The sequence below is a fragment of the Rhinatrema bivittatum genome, chromosome 1 (genome assembly GCF_901001135.1).
Source record: "Rhinatrema bivittatum chromosome 1, aRhiBiv1.1, whole genome shotgun sequence".
NCBI classification, from domain to species: Eukaryota; Metazoa; Chordata; class Amphibia; order Gymnophiona; family Rhinatrematidae; genus Rhinatrema; species Rhinatrema bivittatum.
In genome coordinates this window covers 285169781-285195171 of record NC_042615.1, presented here as the reverse complement: position 1 = coordinate 285195171, position 25391 = coordinate 285169781, and the positions used below count along the sequence as shown (strand labels likewise).

Below are 25391 nucleotides of genomic sequence, written 5' to 3'. Positions count from 1 at the left end.
ACCATGCTAGTGAATTGGGTAAAGGAATTGTGCAGAGAGGTTATACCATTGTCCTGTGTTAAAGAGCATTGTTAAAAGGGCAGAGTTGATAAGCATGACCTTTTGCTGTAACCAAAGGAGGAGAATGCTGTATCTCTACTTCCATGTACATTACCATTTGAACACAAGTGCATAGAGTTAAGACACAATCTTAAAAATGTTTTCCCACTTTACGGTTGCACAGTGGGGGAAAAGTAGATTCTTGCATCATTTTACCTACTATTAGACCTGGAGTTGGGGGGGAGGGCATAGCTTTTTCTGGGGTAATTTAATCAGAAGTAGACTAAAAATCTATTGTTATCCCCAGGAGTGAATAGCGAGAAATAGATCTACTCTTTGGGATCCTGCCTGATACTTGTGACCTGAAATAGGGCCCTGTATGAGACGAGATGCTAGGCTTGATGGACTTTGGTCTGACCTAGCATGGCATTTCTTCTGTTCTTATATATTTGATTTTGTCCTCCAGAGCAGTGGAAATCTTTGACAGACTTCATTTTCATGAAATGTTTACAGTTTTTAAATGGCTGCTAAGAAGAAGAAGAAATTGTAGAAAATTCCCCTAGAAACCTGTAAGATGGACCCAATAACTTAGGACTGCCAAGTGTTATTCAGTGTTAGGAATATAGAGATGCTAGAAAATCAAAGGGCTGTTTAGAATTTGAAGCAAGGCAGAGACTGAACTTGAACAGAGCGGATGCACTGTCTCTGTGCTCCACTCCCAGGCCTCAAAAAGCGTTAATACCCCTTATAAAGGAGAAAGAATAGTAAAAACATTTACCTGAGAGTGTGGTTGAGGGAATTAAATCATCATTTCCGAGTAAGGTAAGGTGAAAGGTAGAACCGTTAAAATAATACTGATGCTGCAGCTTAACTGAGACAGAGAAAGGCTGAGACATTGTATGCTTGAGAGCTGAAATAACTTGTCCAAAGAACAAGTAAGCATACATGGCCAAGAACCACTAGCCTTCACCAACTCTGCTTAAGTGCCTAATACTGAGGAGAATAAAGTATAGTTTCTTTTGAAAATTATTATTTTCTTTTGAAAGATAGCAATAAAGTTATCACCAAGTCGTCGAGACCACACACACTGAAACATAGAAACATAGAAATGACGGCTGAAAAAGGACCAAAAGGTCCATCCAGTCTGCCTGGCAAGCTTGATAGTATCTACCGTGCCATGCAGGTTGCCCCCATGTTTATCGGTTTCCCAGACTGTAAAAGTCAGAGCCCTTGTTGGTTACTGCCTGAATCTAATTCTGCTTTACCCCTTGACTTTGAAGCAGAGAACAGCAGTGTTGGAGTTGCATCAGAAGTAAGTATCAGGCTTATTGGTTAAGCTGGATACATACAAACTATAGTCTGCGTAAGAGTGGACAGTGTAGGGAGGTAGCCTCTCTTTTTAATTAAGATAGGTAGTAGGGAGACATTAGAAGATATCATCAGGACAAGAGTTCCAGTCTGCAGCCCTCAACATCAACTTGCTACATGCTAGCCATCAAGATTAGAGCTAAGTGTGTGCCTACACCACCATCAACATTACAGAGAGTGCATTCTAAGTAATATTCGCACCAAAGAAGTACAATTAAAAGTGAGAGAAGAAGAAACTGATGCAGATGAAAGCTAACAGAAAAAATAGAATAGTAACAATATAAAATTAAAACTACAGGATAAAAGGGAGGAAAGAAAAGAAAACAGTCAAACAATTTCGTAACCTGACATACTGGGAAGAAGGTTTCACATCACGATTCTGACAGCTAAACTTTTCACAAAGATTCAATTCTTGAAAGGGTAGTACGAATTTAGCATTTATAGAGTAAATATTTGTAGTAGTTAGAATGTGCATATATAGAAATTATAGGGGATGGTCTGTCGAAGCCCAGAAGCAAGACAGACCAGTCGCCTGAGCTTGAAGATAATTATTGGCAAATATATTTAAACAGAGCCCAACTCTGGCCGAGTTTCGCACAGCGGCTGAGTCAGGGCTTGTTTTTATTTATTTATTTATTTGAAGAATTTTTTTATACCGATATTAGTAGGGACATCATATTGGTTTACATCATAACTAAAGAGTGGAAAATACAATGAACAGGTAATGGGGAGAGGGCTTACATAGGAACAAGAAAAGTAAAGATTGGAGAAGAACAAAAAGAAGGGCTGCTCAGAAGACGATTGAGAGCCGTTAAACAATAACATAATAGTGTGGCAGTTATTTATTAGAAAATGTTGTACCTTTAAAAAAAAACCAAATAAAAAAAACCGGTATGAATCAATTTTGCTAGATGCAATTTCTGATCTTTTTTTATCACTTGATAGGTTTCCGGCAAGATTCAACTCCAAATATTGTGCTTTTTTCAACTCTGCTGTTCAAAAGTCCACAGAAATAAACTATGGTGGAGTTACTTTCTGTTGTGCAAAATTCGGCCAGAGTTGGGCTCTGTTTTAAATATATGTGCCAAGAAATATCTTCAAGTTAAGGCAACTGGTCTGTCTTGCTTCTGATGCCTATAGAGAAATTATATACTTATCTGGGAAGAGTTCTTTTGAATAGCAAAGCCGGCTGTGGGGGATACCATAACCTGTAATTGAAAAGAAAATAAGATTGTTACTAGCTTACATTACCTGTTATTTTAGAGTTGTTTTTGTGTGGTTTTTTTTTAATAATTGTTAATACATTGAATTTACAATATTAATCAAATATGGTGATTCCATCTGATTTATCATTTAAACATCTGCCTTCCCCCCTCTACCCTGTGAGGGACTCTTATGGTCCTGGTAGGCTGCCCTAAAAGAAAGGGAGAGTATTCCTCTTAGCCCCCTCCCCCACCTTTTGTGAACATCTAGTGACACCTGACTATAAACTTCTAAAAACTGTATATTGTTACACTCGGCCACTGAAAGCAGGAGGGTTGTCATGCCACAGAGGAGGGGGTGAAACTGGGGAAAAAACAAAGAGGGGAAAAGAGCACAGAAAGAACTGGTGCACCATCATTGCCAGGAATAGATACAAGAAGCCACCAGTACTGCACCAAGTACCACAAGAGCAAGAGCGAATAATATGTAATAATGATAAAAATATAAACAAGGACTCTAAATTTTTTTCATGAGATTATAATTCCAAATAAAAGGGCATTAGAGATTATGTGCAAATAAACTAGAATGATAAATACTTCCCTGCGTACAGAGAGATTTCCTTGTAGCATCCTCTCAGGCATTGCTTCTGAAAAAATGCCATCCATAAGGTAATATTTATCAAGCTCTGATGTACTTGCACAAAATCACTAACACACTTTTGTTTGGAATTATAATCTCATGAAAAATTTGGTCTTGAACTCTTTGTGAAAAGACTGCAAGTGATATAAATCACTTATACCCTTTAGGAAAATGGCCTAAGGGTTCCTTGTTTATTTTGTGGCACAACAGTTGCTAACCTTTTTATCAAAGATAGCCCTTGATTTATTTATTTATTTAAAAGAATTTATATACCACTTTATAAATTAGTTTTTTGTCAAAGTGGTTTACATTGGAGAAAATACTAAAATAAAAGAATAAAAAGAAAAAGGTAATAAATAAATAAAATTAAAAGTACATAAAATTACTTAATAGCTGGAACGAATTCCAGCTAGAAATAAACACGTGATGAATCCTGAGACCACATTCCCACCACCCATTAGCCATCTTGTGAATCTGAACAAGCTATAAAGTTTCACCGACCCTTCCATCTTTATTTATTTTAGTATTTATTGTTCTATATCACAAAAAGACCTTGCATAGTAGAACAGATTGTGCCTTTGACATGGTCTTCTGAATCGTGTCCTTGTGGCTTTAGCGTGGAACCAAGTGTGTTGAGGAATCCTATACAGCAAAGTTGGAAGGAGATGCATGTGCTCAAACAGCCGTGTGAAACTGCAGTGCTGATGCAACAATTTTTAAAACGCTTGACCTTTATCTAGAGTGCAGTTTCCCCAGTGTTGCGGTTGGCTAGCCTGTTCATTTTAATTTTCACTTAGCACTGAATATGGAGGCTAGAAGCAGCAGTAGTGGGTGGTTTTTGTAGTTTGCCTTTCTTTTGAAGCATTAAGAGTGTAGACAGCCAGAACCACAACTGTCTCCTGCCTCTGTTCCTCCTACTCCCACGTGTTTCACAGCTGCTTGCTGCTTTCTCCCATGCCCAACAGGCTCAGCCTGCCAATTAAATAGCACTCCCTCTCTAGGAGTCAGAAATTCTGCATGCTGACATTCACAGATGAAATGGAAAGATGAGAAAAGAGGAAAATTCTATAAAAAAAAAAAAAAAAGACCATGTATAAAATTTCTATAAATACAGTACATAAAATTGAATAAATATGTCAATCTGTCACTGAAATCTAGCTCAGAAAGAGAATCCGTTTGGTGCTTTGTCATAACTTGCTAGAATGGAACTCTTGTTATGGCTTTGGAAGTAAATTGCCTCATGCAAGGGCAAACGTGACCATTCAACAGATTTACAGAATTATTAAGATTGCGATGATGCAATAATTCTGTGATGTGAATTTTCATGGAAGGAAAAGTTTTAGGTCAAAACCATAATGGAGTTCAGGAGACTTCTGGCTTTTGAGCATAAAAGTCAAGGGGGTAGTATTCAGAAAGCCGGCAAGCGGACAAGATATCTGGGTATTCAGCGGGATGGACAGCTTCCAGCACTACTGCCAGAGTTACGCTGAAAGCGTCTGGGATCGCAGAACCACGGAGCAATTCTGATACTGGGTTGGTGGGAGGGCTTCAGAAGAGGGTTGTGGTTTTCAGGGGGTAACAAAGAGGCAATAATTTTTCGTTGTATTTACTGGGCTGGGAGGAGGAAGGGTGGAAAGACCAGCGCTGAGAATTGCATTATTCTTTAATAAACTTTGGAAATGTTTGGGAAGGTCCTAGCTAGCTGGTGTGGGGTTTTTTTTTTTTTGGGGGGGGGGGTTTAATATTTCTGCTGGGTGGGGATGGGACGGGCCAGGAAGCTGATGATTTAAGGGAGGGTTGGGTTTTGGTTTGTTTTTGTTTTTTTTTTTTATAGCAAAGAAGTTCCACTTAACTGCATATCTTTTGAAGTTATCCGGTTATGTAACTAGTTATCTGACCATATGAGCTGGATAAATTAGGCATGCTGCTGGAATGCCTTTTTTTTTTTTTAATCTGGCTAGATTTAGCTGGTTAATGATGTATCAAAACCTTGCCATTTAGTGAGAACTTGTGAGTTACCCCCGTGTAAATGACTTTGAATTTTGACCTCCAAATGTCGTGTGTTTTAAAGGGTACTTTCTGTGGCAAAATAAAGCCAAGACTGATTGTCCAGCCAGGTGAAAGAACCCGTCCATTTGGATGATGGGTTGGAGATCCACGTGGTTACCTGGAAAGCATCCATGTTTATTTATTTATTTTTATTATTTTTATTTATGAACTTTTCTTTACCGACATCATGCCGGTGTACAATGAACAGAAAGGAGGAAAATTCCAATAAACAGGGGAGGGGGAGGTGGGGCAGGCAAGAAATGGAAGAGGGATGAGAGAGGGGTGTGGAGAAAGGAAGGAGATGGAAGGCAATAAAGACTGAATACATAGGAACTGCGTACAAAAAGGAACTATATACAATGGAATTATGTACATCTACATACATCTTATGTAGCACCATATATGTCTGTAAGCATCTTATCAGTCAAGGTTGTTATCATCAGTATAATTATTTCGGGGGTGGAAGGCAGGGGGAATGTGGGGCAGGGGAGGAGCTAGAGATAGGAAGGGGCATAAAGGATGGAAATAGGAAGCTGAACATGGGTGATCTGATTAAGGGAGACAGTCTATGTTTGGTTCACATCAGCGTAGGCCTGCTTGAAGAGCCATGTCTTGACTTCTTTCTTAAAGTTGTGTAGGGATGGCTCTAGACAGAGGAAGGTGGGGAGGGAATTCCAGAGGGTGGTACCAGCGATAGAGAAAACCCTTTCCCTGGTAAGGGATAGATGCGCAGATTTGAGGGATGGGGTGTGGAGAGTGCCTGCATGGGCGGTCGGTGGATCGGAAATGAGGCATTTCATCTAGCCAGGTGTGATTGTATTTGTGTAATGAGCCGTGAAGGACGGTAAGAGTTTTGTATTGTGAGCGGAAGGAAATAGGCAGCCAATGCAGGTCCTTTTAAGATGGGGGTGATATGGTCCCTTTTATGTGTATTGGTTATGATCCTGGCCATGGAGGTTTGCAGAATCTGGAGGGGTTTGATAGTAGCGGCGGGAAGACCTAGTAGGAGGGAGTTGCAGTAGTCTAGTTTCGTGAGCATAGTAGACTGTATAACAGTGCGGAAGTCTTGGGTGTGGAGGAGGGGTTTGAGTTGTTTAAGGATATTTCGTTTATAGAAACCCCCCTTTAGGAGAGATTTGATGTGGGGTTTAAAGTTTAGGCGTTGGTCTATAATGACACCTAGGTCTCTTACGGATTGTAGCTGGGAGTGGGCTGTAGCTGTGTTCTGGAGAGTATTCTGTAGTGCGAGGAGGGAGAAACAGTCAGGATGATTGGAGATGGCAAGTAATTCAGTTTTTGATGTATTTAGAGCTAGGTGGAGGTTGGATAGCAAGGAGTTTATAGAGGCAAGGCATGATTCCCAGAATTGCAAGGAGTCGTTTATGGATTTTTGAATCAGGATGAGAATCTGCACATCGTCTGCATATAAGAAAAATTTCAGGCCTAGGATGGAGAGAAGGTGGCATAGTGGCAGGAGATAAATATTGAAAAGGGTGGAGGATAGGGAGGATCCTTGGGGGACACCTTGTGTAATGGGGATGTGTGTGGATTCGTATTTGTCAATTCTGTGTGTGAGATAGGAGGAGAACCAGGAGAGGGCTGTGTCAGCAATACCTATTTCTGCCAATCAGGTCATTAAGATTTGGTGGTTGACGGTGTCAAAGGCTGCTGAAATGTCTAGGAGGGCTAGTAAGTACGAGTTTCCATGGTCCATACCTTTGAGTATGGTGTCTGTCATTGCCAGTAATAGGGTTTCAGTACTATGAGCTTTACGGAAACCGAATTGTAAAGGGTGGAGGATGTTGTGGTCCTTCTAAGAAGTCAGTCAGATGCTTGTTAACCACCCTTTCTAGGTTTTTAGATATGAAGGGCCGCTGCTCTGGTGATATCCGTTTGTCACGCTCCTAGTAATGAGATGATGCTCTTGTGGAGCACTTTGCGTCAGCTCAAGCGCAGAGGACTCTGAAGAAATGGGGGGGGCAGGGGACGACCACTTTTTATCATTTGGAAGCAAATGCTGGAGCTAGTGGTAAAACAGGAAAGAGTTAAGAAAACAAGGCATTTCTGCCTGATTCACCCTGCTTTGTGGCTTCTGGCGGAGGAATTACACTAAACTGGTTTAAAGGAAGCCATGCTGCTGCTGCACCTGGCTAAAAGGGCTTTACGAAAATTGCCCGTCCTGCATGCAGGTAGAAATCCACTTGTGCCCCAAGGGGTGCGTACTGTTGCAGGTGATAAGTGGAGATGTTCCCGAGCGCCGGTTTAGAGCGGGCAGTGAAACACCCTGCCTGTTTCTTCATGAAAAATACTTCTGCAGAAATCTCTAAAGGTACTTTTTTTTTTTTTTTTTGCCCCCCTCAAAGGTGGAAGGTGCGCGCATTCTTTCCCTTTAATAACTGCTGCAAAACCTGTGGGTTAGAAAGGTACCCGTGACCTTGCATCAAAATGCACGGATCTGCAGATTTCCTCTTGACTATATCCTCTGCCGAGTCCCGCCATGACGCCTCCTGACAGACGCTGGAGAATAGGCGCTCTTTGGCAAGGCCATGACTGGCAACACTGGAAGCTGTTAATTAACACCAAGCTAAGTGCCTCCTGTCAAGTGCAGGCCCTATAGAAAGACAAACAATAAAAAGAAAGGCATTCAGAAAAGATAAAAACCCTCCCAGATAGTGCTGCTGCGTTTCTGTGCCCACAGTTCAACAACCTTCACAAAGGGGATTAAAAAAAAGCCAACTTAGCTGCATTATAGAAACAAATGCTATAGTAGTAAACTTGGCAATTATCCATATGCTGCACAAGAAATGAGCTAAATGTTGGGTATTTTTCCAACATCCTGTTTGGTGCTTGCACAGTTTTATCAGCACCTTGCCCCTCCAAACCTTACAAAGCAGAGCTTATGTAGAGCGGTGCTGGATTTGGCATCTCTGGCAAATCTCCGTGTGCTTCCTACATGCTGCTCAGCTGTGGATGCTGCTGTTTGTGCAAATGGGGGGAGTACACGATTCCTTGGCTCCCTAAGAAGCTGCAAACAGCTCCTCTAAGTGAGAGAATTTCACAGCAAACTGCAACTGAAATCAGGGCTGGCTCTAGGGCAAATAGCACTCCAGGTGAAAAATGTGGATGGTGCACTCCCCCCACCACCCCTGCCTCCAGGCATTCTCTCTCCTCTCCCTCCCTCCCTCCCTACAGGCCATCTCTCCCCTTTCTCCCTCTCCTTCGTTCCCCCTCCCTCTCTGCCTCCAGTCTCTCTCTCTCTGTTTCTGTCTAGATCCATGGCTGATTTAACCTCTTTACGGGACTGTGGACCATCTTTTATGGATAGGCCCTGTTTTTATATTTCCAGATTGATGCCCACCCCACCACTCAGTTGCTGAGTCCCCCCCCCATCTCAGTCCCTGCTTCGTCTCCAAGTCTCTTCTCACCCATCCTCCAAGTCCCAGTTCTCTCCCTCCCTCTCTCCATCCAATCTCTGTTCTCTGAACTTCTTACCCCCCCCCCCCCCCCCCCCCCACAATCCCAAGTACTGTTCCCCCCCTCCCCCCATCATCTTTCATTCCTGGCTGCCCCTCTCCCCGACCAAAATCTTCAAGCAAGGCTTTTCCTGTGCTTCTTCCAAGCAAAAAAAAAAAAAAAAAATGTATAGCACTAAAAATCTCAACAGATAACTGTTTTAACAGATTTTTCTCTGTCATATGGCAGTTTCTTTTAAAGAATTTAGCTCACTTTTTGAATGATTCTTAGGTTAATGTTCAAATGGTTTGTCCAGCTAACCTTTTGAGAGAGCCAGAAAAACACCAAGGTTTACTTTTCTACCCAGCTGAATACTGTCTGTGTGAATCGTTGCCAGGACAAAATTTACCTGCACCAAAAAAGGCAACACTCGGCGGCGGGGGAGGGGAGGTGTTTTTTGGGGGGGTTGCACTTTGGTTAGACAATGCACCCCTGGTAGCTACCCACCTAACTCTGTTCAGATAAAAAGCAGTCGTAAAGTAAACTGGACAATCGTAGACCAGATAGTCAGCTGGAACTGGCTTTGGGATAAATGTCACGATAAAGCTACCTGACATTGTCCTGGCAAAATGTACCTGCATACACCCAAAGAACTTTGCAATTAACTTTGTGTGGGAGATCGAGCGGTGTGTTAACCTGGCGGGAAACAGAAAGCCATACTGACTGCAGCCTTTCTGGTGCAGTTAAAACTTTATTAAGTAAACACAATACTTCTCAATAGACTTCCTACCTTAGCAGTAGTCACGTACACAGGGACTGCAGACTGCCTTACTTCTGGTCAGTGCACACTCCCTCCCTTCTGGTTTGGACAGAATACTTTACAGGAGCTGACTTCCTCCTGGAGGCATAGGTGCTCCCTGAACACTGCTGGGCTTACCCTCTTATCCCAGCCCTAGCTGGATCCCACCCACAGAGCTCTCTCCCTTTGTGGACAGGTTTAAAGGGGGAAAACAGGGTCACTCTGTTTCACTTGGACCCAGCAGCATATCCATGGGTTAGCCCCTCTCCTACTGCTCAACAGGCTTATGCAATGCCACAGGTGACAGGTAAAATAATAATGCTCTGCAGGCAGTCAAGACTTGCAACAGTTTGGAAGAAACCACCTGACTCTGGCCGTTCCTCGTTGGTCCCGGCACCTCTTCTCTATGTTCCGTGCCTGTGTGGTTGAAAGAACTCAACAGACCGCACAAAAGAGAATTGTCCAAGTCCTCCTACTTAAAGGTGCAGGAGTGCATAAGGTGGTGATTTCAATGTCAACCTGGGAACACCTGCACCTCTAAGAGGAAGGACTTTCAGCAGCTAGCATTTGCCAGAGTCAGCACTCCTGCTCTTGCTCCATTGCCCAACCAGCACCACTGCAGCCCAGTATCTATACAGTTCTACAGGTGTCAACTGGTGTCCTGGGCGTCGACCCAGCTCAGCCTTCCCAAAGGTCAGCCCTGCCTCCAAGCCCTCTGACTCTTGCACTTTTGAGGGGCAGATGGGAACCCAATCCTGCTGCTGGGGGGTGAGGGTGAGGGCCAGAGCCAGAAGTGAAAAGACACAGGCCTCCAGGGTCCACCTGTGGCCACACCACTCTTCCGATGGGAGGAGGAGAAAAAGAGAGTGCTAGAAAAGTTGCTGCCAAATTGGTGTGAGAGATCTGTTCTCTGAGGAACAAGCCAAACATCAGTAAACCCTGCAAGAAATATTGCTGTTTTTTCACAATACTTGTCTCAACAGAACTGTTCTGGCCCGTGGTAAATCAGGCAAAATGGAAATGGTTTTCACAGATCATATGGAGTTGAAATTTCCAAAAGGTATCCTCCCATCACAAAAGGAAAAATCTGTTAGCAAAGAAACTGAAACCTCCCTTACCAGGATCATGAAGAAGCTGCAGTCCCTGAAGATACTAATAACCAAAAATCTTGGTGCAACTAAAAAAATTAAAATGGAGATGACGCCCCTTACAGTGAAGTTCCCTTTATTTGAAATGAGTGGTTGAATTGGAAGAAAGGAACTGTCTAGTTAGAAGATATTATGATACTGCTACATTAAAAATCAAAATCATTCCTCCTTCAACCCCTGATTGCATCTTCAAGGCCCCTTTTCAGTACGGCAATCTGACAATTTTAGGAATTGCAAAGGGAATAAAAGGTGACGAGCCAGTGAAATTATGGAGACGTACTGTATCTGCTAAAGCTACTGGAAATAGTTTAGGAAAGATTTTAGGGCCCATGCAATATCATGTGTGCAAAAAACATGCGTCCAACCTGGGGACACGTTTTTTGAATGCATGCATGTCTCCTCCCTTGGGTGCTCAAATGTGATACTCAAATGAGCTGGCGCACTAAAAGGGACCCGAAATGGATAAATTGCACGTCCATGGCATCGAGCACCCAGTGAAGTGGCTGTGTACGCAGGTAAGGAAAACGCGCTCAATTTTCCGAGCGTCCGTTTTCCCATCCCGTGCATAGCCATGGGTTAGGAAAATGGACACTCGTAAATTGAGCTTCCCTTTACAGGTGGGTGGCGGGGGTATATCCAAACATTCCCCTGGGATTTAGGCACATTGACGGGGCACAGAGACAATGGTGGCCCCAAGTGACATGGCCTGCCATCGTGTTTTGTTTTGTTTTTTTATGGCCCTTTCCCTGTGAGTTTTTCTTGTGGCATTTTTTTGCGAGAAAAAATACCACGGGGAAGCCACACCAATGTATTCCTGAGGAGAGGCCAAATATGTGGGAATACCCCTTCTCCCCTCCCACCCCGGGGGCGATATTTTGCATCTCCTGCAAAAAAATATCACAGTATCGTAAATGACCCCTTTTAGTTTTTACTTGAGCCACTGGAGGGCGAAGTGATACTTTCTTCTGGCTAAGAAGCTACATACCAATTTTTGATTTGCACTGTTAATAATCACAAACAAGAATCTATTACCTATATTCAGGTTTAAGTAAGATGCCCTGACTGCAGAAAATCTGTGAATACCTGAGAGGAAGAATTGCTGTGATGAGTTAGTTAATGTAACACATGGTTTCAAAGCTTCACGTCTGCAGCCAGATTTGTTATTGGGGACTATGAAGTCTGACTGTATATAGGAACTTACCATATAAACAAAATGGTTCCTATATTGCTTCCAAAGATTTCCTGTTAAATGTAATGGGCTTTCAGTGATTGCATCATAGTAATCCAGGTCTATATGGAAATCTTGCAGATTTGTGCCGATTCATCATTTAACTTTAAATGTGAACCAACCAGTTTTGTCAGTGACCTATGGCATTAATAGAAGATTCAATAATGCTCAAAGTAATGGAGATAGTCTGTGCTAGGTTGTTTTTTTGTTTTTTTTTGTGTGGTGGTGGGGGCAGGGTTTGGTGAGAACATGTTCATTGACCTAAAAATGACAAACACAATTAGGGATCAGCAATTACAGAGGCTTGGTGTTTTACATACACACAAGAAAAGGATGCAGTTGGAGAATTCCAGAGAGATACAGTGAGTCGTATGTGATGTGGGATTTGGAAGCACTGCTGTACGTGATGTGCACACAATGATTTGATTTGAGAATTTGTGATTGTTGAATCTGTGCCAGGAATTGAAAAAAACTAACATATATGTGAATTAACTGTACAAACAAGAAGATGAAGACCTGGCTGAGTTATTTGCAAAATGTGAAGACTTCCAGGAAATTAATGGGAAATGTAGTGAACATGGGGATGAGGAAATATCGACAGTACCTGAGTGTAATATGTTTTGAAGTGTCACGAAAGGTGGAATATACATTTTAAAAAAATGTGGAGCAGCAACATTTTATGCAGCTATTAGTCAAATCTTTTGACTTTAAAGGTGAGGCATTGAGCTTATATTAATTTTTTCATTGACAAACAGGGCTAAATTAGCCATTACACAATTGGGTGATAGCATCTAGCAGCGCTGAAAGGACCCTTCTCTCTAGCTCAATAGAGTTTTAACCCTACTGAGCATGCATGGAAGTTCCTGGGTGAGCACTGCCTCGTGAGCCTCTCCAGATACAGCCACTTCCAAGCAGGCAGGTCACATGGAAGCAACCAGTGCTGTGCCCGACACCGCCTGACGCTACTCAGACTTCCAATGACAGCACCATCTGTGCATCTTGAACCTTCAGCTTCATCCTTATGGTCTGTGGAAGGTTCTGGTGATCTGTAGTCTGCGCAAGGAAATTCCATGCAAGTCCCTTCTTCCTTCCTGGCTAAGATCAATGTCATTTTGTCACCTGTTCTACCTAGATCCCAGGCCTTCTAGGCCTCCAGGGAAGGGCCGGTGTGTATCATTAGGCAAACTAGGTGGTTGCCTAGGGCATGAACCATCAGGGAGTGCCAAATAGCAGCCATGTGGGGCTTCAAGTGGCGTCTATCCTGCTCACGGCAGAGAGAAGTAGTTTCTCGGCGGGCTGCGAGTGGCGCCCGTCCTGCAAGCGGCCCAGAGAAGCACACACTTGGCCATGAGTGGCATCTCAGCGAATAAGGTAGGAGTTTGGGCCTGGACTGGGCCTGGGGGGGTGGGGGGGCGCAAAGCAGAAGGTTCACCTAGGGCACCTAATTCCCTTGCACCGGCCCTGCTTCGGGTGAACCCTTTTCAGCCTTGTGATGCCAGACTCCAAATCTGATATGCTTCCTTTTGCCCCAATGGCGGACCATTCCTCCTGGAGCCCTCTGGGATCATCACAGGCAGATGAACCAATTCTAGTTTGAGAGGAGGATGTTCCCTCTCAACATCAGCCTAATGAACACAAAGGTCAGTCAACCAAAATACCTGAGCTGATAAAGGGCTTTTTTACTTCGCACATTGCAGTTGATCCAATCCCGGTTACCAGCGTTATAGCCTAAGGCAGTTCTATCTGTGGAAGACATTTGGACCATACTTTCAAATATTCCTGCTCCAGATACTCGAAACCGCCCCCTCTGCTCTGGTAGTGAAGCAGATCCTACCTTGGAGGGCAGTCTGGTGAATCTGCGATCACATTCATCATCTTTGGAGTCCAGGTTAGTGTCCACAGTACCTATGACTCTGAGGAGGAGGGCTCTATTGGAATACTGTCTGACCCTCCCCCAGATCCTCCTGAACCCTCCTCCCCACCAGAGCACATCACTTACGCCAAGTTCCTTCTTAAGAAGAACAAGGCACTGGGGGTCACTGTACATCAGGATACCAACCCCGCAATGAAAGTCTTTTGTATTTTAAAGATCCTTGAAATTCCTGCAGAGCCAGTGGCAGTCCCCTTCCACAACATCCTGAGGGACTTTCAACTCAAGATGTGCTTCCTGGCTGCCTGTAAATTCGACCTCAAGTACAGAGTCCAACAGTCCCCAGTATTTTGAGTAGTGCAACTCCCCCCACCAATCAGTGGTGGTTGAATCTGCTCTGAAAGAAGCCAAGAAGACTTGCCTCTATTCTAACTCCCCTCTGGGAAAGGATCCAGAATGATTGGATAGCTTTGGAAAGAAGGTATTCCACAGTTCAATTCTGAATGCTCAGATTGCTGCTCACCAGCTATACATGGTGTGATAGTTACATGACTGTATAGAGCAACTGAGGTCTTTGATTCTCTCCCTGGAGGGGGAGAATGAGCTGTATCACCAGATTTTCTTAGAAATGGAGGAATTTTAATGTCACCTCATTCGCTCTATGAATCCTTCAATACTGCAGCTTGCTTGTCAGCAGCTGCCATTGCAGCCAGTCACATGGCTTGGCTTTGGGCCAGCAGCCATAGGGGGACATCCACGAGAAACTGGCTAATGTACCATGTGCAGGCAATAACATTTCTGGGGACAAGGTCTGAGATATGGTGGCACAAATTTAAGGAGCAACATACGGCAATTCAGTCTCTATCAGGAATGACAGATCAACCTCCTATGTCAAGACACTTCTCTTAGAAATGGCCCTTCTATTAACAGCCTTCATTCTGTTACGCTCGTTGGTCGCAGACAGCTGCGACCTCTCATGCTCACCTCTTTTTCTGCTGCATCTTCATTCCTTGGACAAATGGCGGCCTCCGCCAGCCATCGCCGACCAGTTTAGCGTCCCCGGGACGGCGTGGGAGCTGCCAACCGCCATCTTGGACCAGGAATCACTTGGGTGCGCCTGCGCGTGCATGGGCCACTCTTGTACACGTCATGACGGGAACCTTGGGGGCATCCTCTCTAAATGACGTCATCTACCTCCGGTACTTAAACTACTTGGCCTTTCACTGCTACGAGTTAGCAAGGACTTCCTTCCTGCTGAATTCCACTCATTGGACTTCCGTTCCAGCTTCTTCATTGGCGTGAGACTCTCTGGGTACCTGCTCCTCAGGGGCCCTGTCCATCTCTGGTTATCTGCTCCTCGGAGGACCCTCTGCCTTGAACTACCATCTGTTCCTCTTCCTGGAACTCCCTCTGGAACTGCCTTCTGTGAGTAACTATTTCTACGGACTTCTGCTATCGAAAGCCTCGTTTGGGGATTTGCTGCGGTGTACCCCATGCTTCGGGCCATTACCGCTTCTCCCCTGAAGGAACTACTCCGGTATACCCAGCCTATTGGCTATTGCTGCACTTCGGACAAACCTCCTCTTTTCATCTCTGAGACTCATCCCCGGCGTACCTTGCTTGCGGGCCATTCCCGGATCTACACGTCTGAGTGTCCTCCATTACTGCAAGACTTTCTGGCATATCCCGCTCCGCGGACCACTACCAGATCGTCATCTGTGACATCACCATCATTGGGTATACCCCCTGCTCTGAACTTTACTTTCTGCTATCAATAAAAGACTGTATTCCACAGCTGTGACTGATGTTGCTGAGGCCATGCCTACCGGCAGTGAGGCTCACAGGGCTCCTCCCTGTGGCGGAGACACCACTCACCTCGGCCCAGGGGTTCATACTAGTACTAAACATAACACGTTCGAGCCCTTTCAAAGGCATAGAGCCCTGCCCCGTCTACATTCACAACTCCTTCTGCCGAGGGGACGCCAATAAGAACTGCAATAACCAAAGCCGGACCTGAGCTTTTGATGATTCTGCAGGTCTAGGTCCAGGAGCTAACAGTTCCTGACGGAATGGATATCCATCACTAGGAACCCTCTGGATTTTGGTGTATGGTTACCACGTGCATTATTTCTGCACCCAGTGTTTGTTCTATCATCCAGTTTTCAAATTAGTCCCATCTCATGCAACTCAGCTATGCTCAAAGGTAGAATTGCTACTCTGCCAATGGGAAATGGAACTACCACAGAAGCCTGGCCACATTTCACTCCGAGACTTCCTTATCCCCAAAATGTCAGGAGGCTTAAAACCCATCCTGGATTTATGGAAGCTGAACGAAAGCATTCTGAGATAAATTCAAGATGAACGTGCTCCACACCATTTTACCCTTCATTCAGTGGAGAGCTCGGGTGTATGTCCTGGACTTGAAGAATGCATATGCCCACTTCCCAATCCATCAGACCCACTATAAGTATCTTCATTTCATGGTGAATAAATCCCACTATCAGTAAAAGTTCTCCCGTTCAGCTTCTCATCGGCCCCGAGGGTCTTAACAAGGTGTTTGGTGTTGCTAGCAGTGTTTCTCTGCTAACAAGGGATTTATGCATTTCCATATCTGGATGACTGGTTTCTGACAGGACTCGGGAATCAGTTCTCCATGCCTGGAACAGAACCATTGACTTCCTCCTTAGGGTTCCTCACCTATTTCTCTAAGTCCACACTGGTTCCAACTCAGTGGATCAAATTTATTAGAGCCTGGATAGACTCCCTGTAGGAGAGAGCAATCCTGCCAGCCGATAGGATTCTCAAACTGAGATATCTAGCCTCTGACTTGTCACTTTGCTCACAAGCTGTGCCCTGTGCTAGTGGTTCTGGGCCATATGGCTGCTGCAGTACATGATGTGAGGTCTTTGCAGTGGGATCTCTGCCGAGAATGGGATTAGTTGTCTCAACCCCTCTTGAAACCAATCTGAAATTCTCCTCTCAATGGTGAAAGAATCCAGATGTCCTAGAGTGGGGATCCTTGCTACGTCCTTTACCGTACCAGGTCGTGGTGAGCACCAACGTGTCCACCAAAGGCTGGAGAGAACACACCAGGATGTTGTGCTCCCTAGGGGCATGGTGCAGAGTAGAACGGCAACTTGACATCAACTTTCTGGAATTGAGGGCCATTTTGAATGCTCTGTCTTCTCTGCTTTTATCCATGGGAGGAGGATTCTGATTGATGGGCAACCTAGTGGCCTTGTTCTTCATCAGCCAACAGGAAGGAATGGGATCTTGGACACACTGCCAGGAATCCCTGTCAATTTGACAATGGACAGGCAACTACAGAGCCTCATTGCAAGTGGCCTACTTTCCCAAAACTGTGAATACATTAGCAGATTGTTTCAGTTGGGGCTTCCTCCCTCATAAATGGTCACTGAACCAGCTGGTGGAAGATGAGCTGTTCAACCTCTGGGGCAGTCCTGTGGTGACCTATTTGCCATGGAAAGGAACAGGAATGTCAGAGTTCTTTTCCAGCCACCTGAACCATCTTCATCTTGCTCTGGACACCTTCCTGACTTCATAGGATGCATACCGGTAGCTCCTCTTTGCTTCCTGCCCCTTTTATTAGTAGCAAAGATGTGCAAAAGGCACCCATGGACAGGGCCCATCTCAACCTCATTGCTCCAGCAAGACCCAGACAAACATGGTTCTCTTATCTCCTCATGGTATCAGTTTGTCTGATTTCCCCTGGGAATGGACCCATCAATGTTGATGCAAGCGGGGAGGACTCCTGCTCCACTGGAACTTACTTGCCCTTAACCTTATAGCATGCATGTTGACTACAAAATAGTATCCTCTTTTTCATTCTCTGGAGAGAAGATTTGGTGATTTTTGCAACATGCACTGGAATACAAGGACCAGAGGACCTGTTACTGAGGTGCCTTCTGCTCCTTAGGAGGGGTCTAAACAGGAGGGACCTGGTGATGTCATCAGAGGGCACCATGGCACGTTCCCGCCATGACTCCTTTAAGAATCCTGGTGTAGGGTGTGCGCGCCGAGGGAGCAGGAGAAGATGATGTCCACTTGGTGGCTGTGAGAGGAGCAAGCGGCGTCTCTGCCATGCTGAATGGCAGCAGGGTGAGGAGGTGGAGTCCGTGCAGCTGAGGCCCCAGATTGGCATCAGTGGTGAGTGGGACGGCTTGCGGGAGCATCCCGTGAGCCGCCAGCCCTAACATTCACAGAATGGTAGAAGAGCCTTAATGAATTGGGCCCATAGTTAGATTTAGAGCTATTAGGAGGAAGTAGTCTTTTGTGAAAAATGCAGGATAAGGGAAGAAAAGGTTGTGTAGCAGGTTATTCTCATAGGTCTGCTGAATGTAACTCCTGGAGCCAAATACTTATTTACTCTAGGGTAAATTTTACAGTTCATAATTCAGGAAGGACAACAAACCTGAAAACTAAATAACCAACATGTATCAACATATATGTATAAGCAGAGCAAGAGTCACTTGAAGGACAAACATGGTTTCAAATGTTCTAGTGCCCACTATAGTGTGTGTACATATCCTTGAAATTAGTAATCAATGCTCATCTCTGTTCCTCAGTTATGTCTGGAGATTTTTGCCCTTTGTTGAACACACATTTCAGTTATTAGACTGATTCTCTTCTTATAAACTATTTCTTGGCAGAGGAAATGGGTTAAAGGGAGTACATTTTTTTTAGATCTCCGATTATTCCCTGAACACCTCTAGTGTAATAGGATGGTGTGTTCATAATAATCCAGTTTTCCCAAGAGCAACAGGCAGACTGCAGGCAAGGACCAGTCTCTTGACTTAATACCAATGAAAGAGAAATTCTGATAGAGGGGCACAATGAGTTTCATTTTTCAAATCTGATCACTTTCTACTGAAGCATAGGCTTCTCTTCCAGGTCGCCAGCATTTTGCGAGAGCAACTTAGAAGAGATTTCTTTCTATGTTGTGTCGAGTCTCTTGCAAATTCAGCAGGCCTGCAGTGGTCCTGGAAATTTCAAACCCTGCTCTGAAATTGGGTCTACAGAGGCTTTCCAACATTCTTTCCATACCATGAAGTCTCTCTCATTGCTTGTTTGTCAGGTGCCTTGCACCACAGTGTCTCATCCTCTTTTTTTTTTTTTTTTTTTTTTCTTGTTAGTAGGTGCTAGCTAACTGTATATTTGCCTCTCACCTCATCTGGGATTTTGGTTTGCCTGTTATCTTGCCCTTTCCCCCCTTACACCATGGCTTTGATTTTTATCCTAGATGGTATCCTGTATGCAGCCACCGTGATTAACTTCCTGGGCACGGAGCCCATCATCTCCAGAACGACAGGAAACCCAGAAGAGCGCATCCGGACAGATGCCTCTGTGGCATGGCTCAATGGTGAGTGCGCCTTCGTTAAAGGATAATTCCCGAAGAAAACTGTCAAAATTGTATGTCTGTATACATCTACTTAGACTAATTTTGCTTCCAGACTGCTGCTCCATAGCCTCTGCACCAGTTTTCATAAATAAGGTATCCTTCCAAGGCCCGTGATGATACATACTCTTTTAGGTCAGAAGGTTTTGGAAATTTGGCCTTTAACCTCAGTTCCAAAACGAAAAATTTCCTGACTGTAGTATCACGCAGCCCCTTTGGAGTTGCTGAAGAACTTCTTCCAGGCTAACTCTATGCACTTTGTATGCTGAGAAATTTCATGTACATAAAATATACTCAAACATGGACCTCTGTTTTTTGCAAATATGTTCTGGCAAGTTCATTTGTACATCAAGGCTTATGGTATACACTGTGTGCATGGCAATGAAATACAATCAAAGCACCATAGAAAGGGTGGCGGATGTCTGAAATGCCCTTTTGGAAGAGGTAGTGAAGACCAGAACAGTGATGGAATTCAGAAGAGAGTGGGATAAATAGATGTTCCCTGGTGCCTGGAGGATGGACATGAAGAACTGGGGGTAACCTATGGTAACTTCTGGTGAAATATTTCTCCATGGGGGTAGCAAAATGGAGCAATAGTTGCAACTGACCAATGGTGCATTCAAGGAATTCATCTGGGCATAGCTTATGCTTAATATGTTTCGCTATCTGGCTGTTTATATTACTTCAGTGAAGTTTGATTAAATTCACTCATGATGACAGTAGGGCAGGGACAATTGGTTCTTGTACTTCAACAGCCAGGACAAGGCCCTCTGTGCACTGCAAGAATGAATGAATGAATAAGGCCACCAGCTTTTATGGCTTGGATGGGGCCTCCTTACCCTTAGGATAACCTGCGTAGTTCCAACTCTAAACATCTCGCTGGGCAAAGTAGATGGATCATTTTGGGATTTTACCGCTGACATTTGCTATGTTAGCATACATGTTGCTGCATACATGGTTATTTAAAAAGCACCATTAATTGTGCACAAAATTGTATATGCTTGGAGCAATCATTTATTAAGCAGCATCCATGTGAACAGGGTTTTACCATCTGTGCCAGTGCTGAGGGGACCATGCTGTTAAAACATCCCTGGCCCTCTAAAATGCACTACGTTTTCCCAGCAGATTACTCCCGTCCAGGTGTGTTCTGTGCTTCTTATGTCACAGTTTAAGCCCCAATCAGAGCAGCAACTATAATTTTCCACTGTAATCGCAGCATTGCGGGTAGTAATATTTTCTGAAATGCTGTGCATGCTCAGTGTGCTGCGTTGTGGACAGGGAAGAGGTTGTGATGTTTTGAAATGTTTCCATTTTTTCCACCTCAGATCCTAGTTTCATCAGCTCGGCATTTTTGCAAGAGAGTGTGACTGGGGACAATGATAAAATTTATTTTTTCTTCACGGAGACGGCCAGAGAATATGACTTCTACACGAAGGTGAAGGTGTCTCGTGTGGCCCGAGTCTGCAAGGTACGAGCTCGTGTGAAACGTAACCGACATAAGGAGAGATGTCAAAGAGCTTAAAAACCATGGATCTTTCAGCCCTGGAAGTAGCATTTCAGTCGGCTCAGAATCTGCCTCAGCTTTCATGGGTATTGTTCTATATACCAAAAAAAAAAAAAATAATAACCTTGCAGAATTTAACTCACTTAGGCATCTTAACTTTAGAGCGGTCCAGTGCTAACCAGGAACAAAATCCCTAAACTACTCCATAAGGAGAACAATTTTTTCAGTGGGCTTTGAAGCATCTTCACTCTTTTAGAAGTCGTCGTGTTAATTCTGCTTCATCCCGTCTTTGCCTTCTCTTCCTCCTTCACACTTTGTAGGGGGATATTGGTGGTCAGAAGACCCTGCAGAAGCGGTGGACAACCTTCCTGAAAGCACAGCTGGTTTGCTCGGACCCAGAGAGCGGCATCCACTTCAATATCCTGAAAGATATGTTCACCATGCACTCTGCCAACTGGAATTCTACGGTCTTTTATGGCATCTTTTCCTCTCACTGGTGAGTAACATGTTTAGGATGTAAATGTTGCCTTGTAAGATAGAGGAGAAGTAGATTCCATTCTCAGTGTTTTCTAGAATCCAGTCCGACAGTTCGTGACATTTGATGTTCGTTTGGGGGTGCTGACCACACAAAATGGACTTGTACATGCTGTGCTACTGGCAAACTGATACCCTGCCTACTACTTTATAGGTACCGTATTTTCCGGCGTATAAGACGAGTTTTTAACCCCTGAAAATCTTCTCAAAAGTCGGGTATCGTCTTATAGGGCATATACCATAGTTGTCGCCAGTAATCCAAAGTTACAGCGTCTGGTGCATTCCCCGCACCCTCGCTCCTCGAGTCACTCCCCCGGATGCTGTAAAAGCAAGCCCCTTTTGCCCAGCAACGGCCAATCGGGGAGCGAGGGAGCGCAGAATGAACTTTTTTACTGCATCTGGTGAGGGGAGGGAGTGACTCGAGGAGTGAAGGTGCACTGCCTGATTGGTCGGTGCTGGGCAAAAGGGGCTTGCTTCGGAAGGTGCAGGAAACTGCTTTTGCTTCCTAGAGAAAACATGCATTATGTTGATGACAAACACATGGAAATGTGGAAGATGCCGACAACTAAAAACCACTTGATGTACTCAGACTATCCATGCATACATGCCTTCCCTTCTTCCATAGACCCTACTCAGTCTCTGGTCTCTTCTCTGCCTTGCCTAGCTTCTAAGATCCCTCTTTTTTTTTTTTTTGCCTGGTCAAGCATGCTTGAATTTAATCTTCTCTCCTGTCTTCCTTTTAATTTTATGCCTGTTGCTTATTTCATGTTTAGGGATGGAGATGAGGTCTCTGCCATCTGTGCGTATGACATCCTGGACATCCACCGTGCTCTCAATGGACCATTCAAGGACTTCAAACGTGATTGTGACAAGTGGTCAACTGTAATGGACAGTGATGTACCCACCCCACGACCAGGCTCAGTAAGTGGAGGGTTAATGCTGTTGGCAGTGGTTATACTGGGTTTCTCCTTTTGAGAGGAGGAGGCAGCTGATGGACCAGGACCTTCTGTGGGAAGATGGAAGCTGAAGTCCTTACATGAAGCATGGGACCATCCTTTTTTGTGGAGGGGGAAGCAGTGGGGTTTGATGAATAGCTACATGTATGTGTTATGCCCTATTGCTGTTTGTTTGCAGTGTGTCACAGAATCCATGAAGGCAGCGGGCATCCATTCTTCTCTCAACCTTCCTGACCGCGTGCTGACGTTTGTCCGAGACCATCCTCTCATGGATCAGAATGTGCAGCCCCCACGGAACCGGCCGATGCTAGTGAAACTGGACACACAGTACCGCAAAATTGTTGTGCAGAAGGTCAAGGGTGTGTCTGGAAAGGAGTTTGAAGTCTTATACCTGGGCACAGGTGAGATATCAGTACATGGTAATCCACTGTACTTGGAATAGTGGAGACAGAATCTGTACGATGCGTTGCCCTTCCTGGGACCCATGAGTAGAACAAGCACCTGGATTATCATGGAGCTTTCAGGCAGTCTGAGCAAAGTTAGAATTGATGAACCTCTGCTTGACTTGGAGCCTAACCAACTAGACCTGTGAGCAAAACTTAAGAGGAATAAAGCCTGCTTGCATAGGTTTTGAATAGTGTATCTTTGCCCCAGACTTTCATTTCCTGCACCTTCTGTAAGATGAAAAAAAATTCACAGAGGAGTTAGTGCAGCTAGCGTCTTGTGCACATGAAATGCTTATTTGCAAAAGAGTTTGCGTGCACCTTTTTTTTGTTTTTCTTCTGTTTCCAAAGTTGCCAAAAAAAAAAAAAAAGCTTCAAGTAGAAGAGAGCTTGCATGCAAACAGAGAAAACTGATAGCAGATAAAGGACCACAAGGCCCATCAAGTCTGAGCATTCCTGAGGAAACACCACAGAACTTGCTGAGTCTCCGGCTTCAGACTCGTGTTCTTTGTTCTTATCTCAGACTTTCTTGAATTCTGTTGTTGGCCTCCACTTTTGTGCAAGCACCCTGACTTTGAAGTGTCGTGTGCTATTTTTTACTCTCTGCTTTTGCTCAATTCTCAGATCTGGCTGTATGAAACGAATATGCTATACCCTTGTACTGGCGAGACACATAGCTGCTGCAGATTTTTTGTACCTTTTTTTTTTTTTTTTTACCCTGGCAGAGCTGAATTCTGTTTATGCCCTTACCTACAGAGGCTTTAGATAGTTGCTAGCACCAGCCCTTCACTGCTCTCTCTCTGCCAGACACTGAATTGGAGCCTTGAAAGAAAGTCCATTTGACTTTGCTCAGTATCAGAGTTATTGATCTGTTTTTTCCCTGCTTATTATTTAAGATGGCAAATTTTCAAAAAACCCTTTTACTGATAAGAGTTTACCTGATAAGAGTTTTTAAAACTTGCCCTCCCTGTGTGCAGGTGAAAGTACATGTGCTGTTCCTCAGCTTTGACCTGCATTTTTATGGAGGCATGGCCAGGAAAGGCAACAGTGCATGTGGTTTTTGGCAGGAAAAAGTATCTTTAGAAATAAGTGGCAATCCCTGCAAGTGCTTTTTCCTTGGGCAGTGCATGCATGAACTTCCCCCGTGGATCTGGCCCAGATTCTCTAAGGGGAAACAGCACCCATGGACTGCACCTGTCCATGCAGTTTTCAAAGTTGCCCAAGAAAACGTTTTGTTGTAGCATCATTGCCTCCAGCCTGCGGAATCATTTATCCAGTGTCCACACATTTCCTTTTTCGCTCATCCAACTCTTCCTTTTACTCGACTCTTATGGTCACAATCTTTTCTTCCAAAGTGCTAGCCATCTCTGATCATTTCCAACCTCCTCACTCCTTGCTTCCATCAACAGGGCCCCGCCTCCTCCCGTTGTGTTTGATACCCATTTCAGATAGTTGGAGTCGGGTACATTCCCCAGCAGTCATGACCTGTAGGCATTCGAGACCAACTCTTTCAAACCTCAGTCCATTCCTCCTTCTGTAGGAGTTCTTCCCTCCCAGTCTTACGCTGGTCCCAAGTTGGGCACGGCTACAGCAATAGAAATAGCTTCTTCCAGGGCTGCATCTGAGCCCCTTAAAAGCAAAAAAGGACTGCTGTGGACCTTCAGAAGCTCTGCAGCAGCATTGCCTTCTGCTCTGGGCAGTGAAGGAAGGACATGCATATTTTGGAACCAGGCCTGGAATCATCTGGTTGTTGACATTAGAGGCACTGATGCGTTCCCTTGTGCGCCGAGAATCTTGCAGAGATTTAGGTTATGAACCAGTGTAGTTATTCACAGAAGGTGCAGGACGGCTCTTGTGAACGTGTTCTGAGTTCTCCTTGGCCCATGCTGCTGGCTGGGCTACCTGGAAAGCAGGCAGCACAGAGCACTGCTGCTCTTGCCACACTGAAACCAGCTCCTCTGGTCCTGCTGGCTTTGCCCCCAAGACCAGCATCCAGGGACCATGTGTCATCCCCCTCACCCCGTATGCTACTGTGGCGGGCGCTTCCAAGAATATGGGGGAGGGAAGGGGCTTCAGCATTGGGATGGGAATTGTTGGCATGGCAACTTGCAGTCCATTGCATACCCCTTTACCTTGCTCGCATACCCTCAGAGGTGCCCATGCTGTCGGATGAGAAACACTGTCTTACTGGGTAAGACTGGTTCCGTGTTCACCTGTGGTGAGAGGTTCTGACAAAGCAAACCAGCATGTGGTAACATTTTTACTTATTATAAAGCACCAACTGATGGAAGAGAGATGGTTTTCTCATGGAGTAGAAAGGCAGGAAACAGACAATGAAATTGTCTAAGAATAGGAGGAAGGCAGGAAGGAAAGAAATGGTGCTGGTAAGGTGCTGTAGTTTGAATGAATAAGCAAGAGGGACATTGAAAATGCTGAACAAAGGCTAGCAACCAAACTATGGAACACAAGTTTATAAAAGAAAAAGGAATTTGCATAACACTTATAATTATGTGTTAAGGATTCTATTTTTTTTTCTACCAGGTAGTCACCTTCTACTCCATGGGTTTCCAGCATGCTCCAATCGGGGTGTGATGCTGAGCGGACAGGACTAGCTAGAGAACAGACTCCAGGCTGGACTCTGGCAACAATTTTTATAAACTTCTTTATTGTTATACAAACACATTAGCTGGTTTGTGCAGGACAACAAAATAATTGTAACTTACAGTTTGGATTCTCAAGGCT

At 44.5% G+C, this 25391-nt stretch overlaps 1 protein-coding gene across 1 annotated transcript in view; it reads left to right on the top strand.

Moving 5' to 3' along the window:
* SEMA4F (ssemaphorin 4F) overlaps positions 1–25391 on the top strand; it is a 158901-nt gene that overhangs the window by 109333 nt on the left and 24177 nt on the right. Inside the window, exons 6-10 of the mRNA XM_029595937.1 lie at positions 19057–19176; positions 20538–20680; positions 21037–21212; positions 22024–22171; positions 22385–22607. Of these exons, the coding sequence (XP_029451797.1) occupies positions 19057–19176; positions 20538–20680; positions 21037–21212; positions 22024–22171; positions 22385–22607 (810 nt within the window). The remainder of the gene's footprint in view (positions 1–19056; positions 19177–20537; positions 20681–21036; positions 21213–22023; positions 22172–22384; positions 22608–25391) is intronic.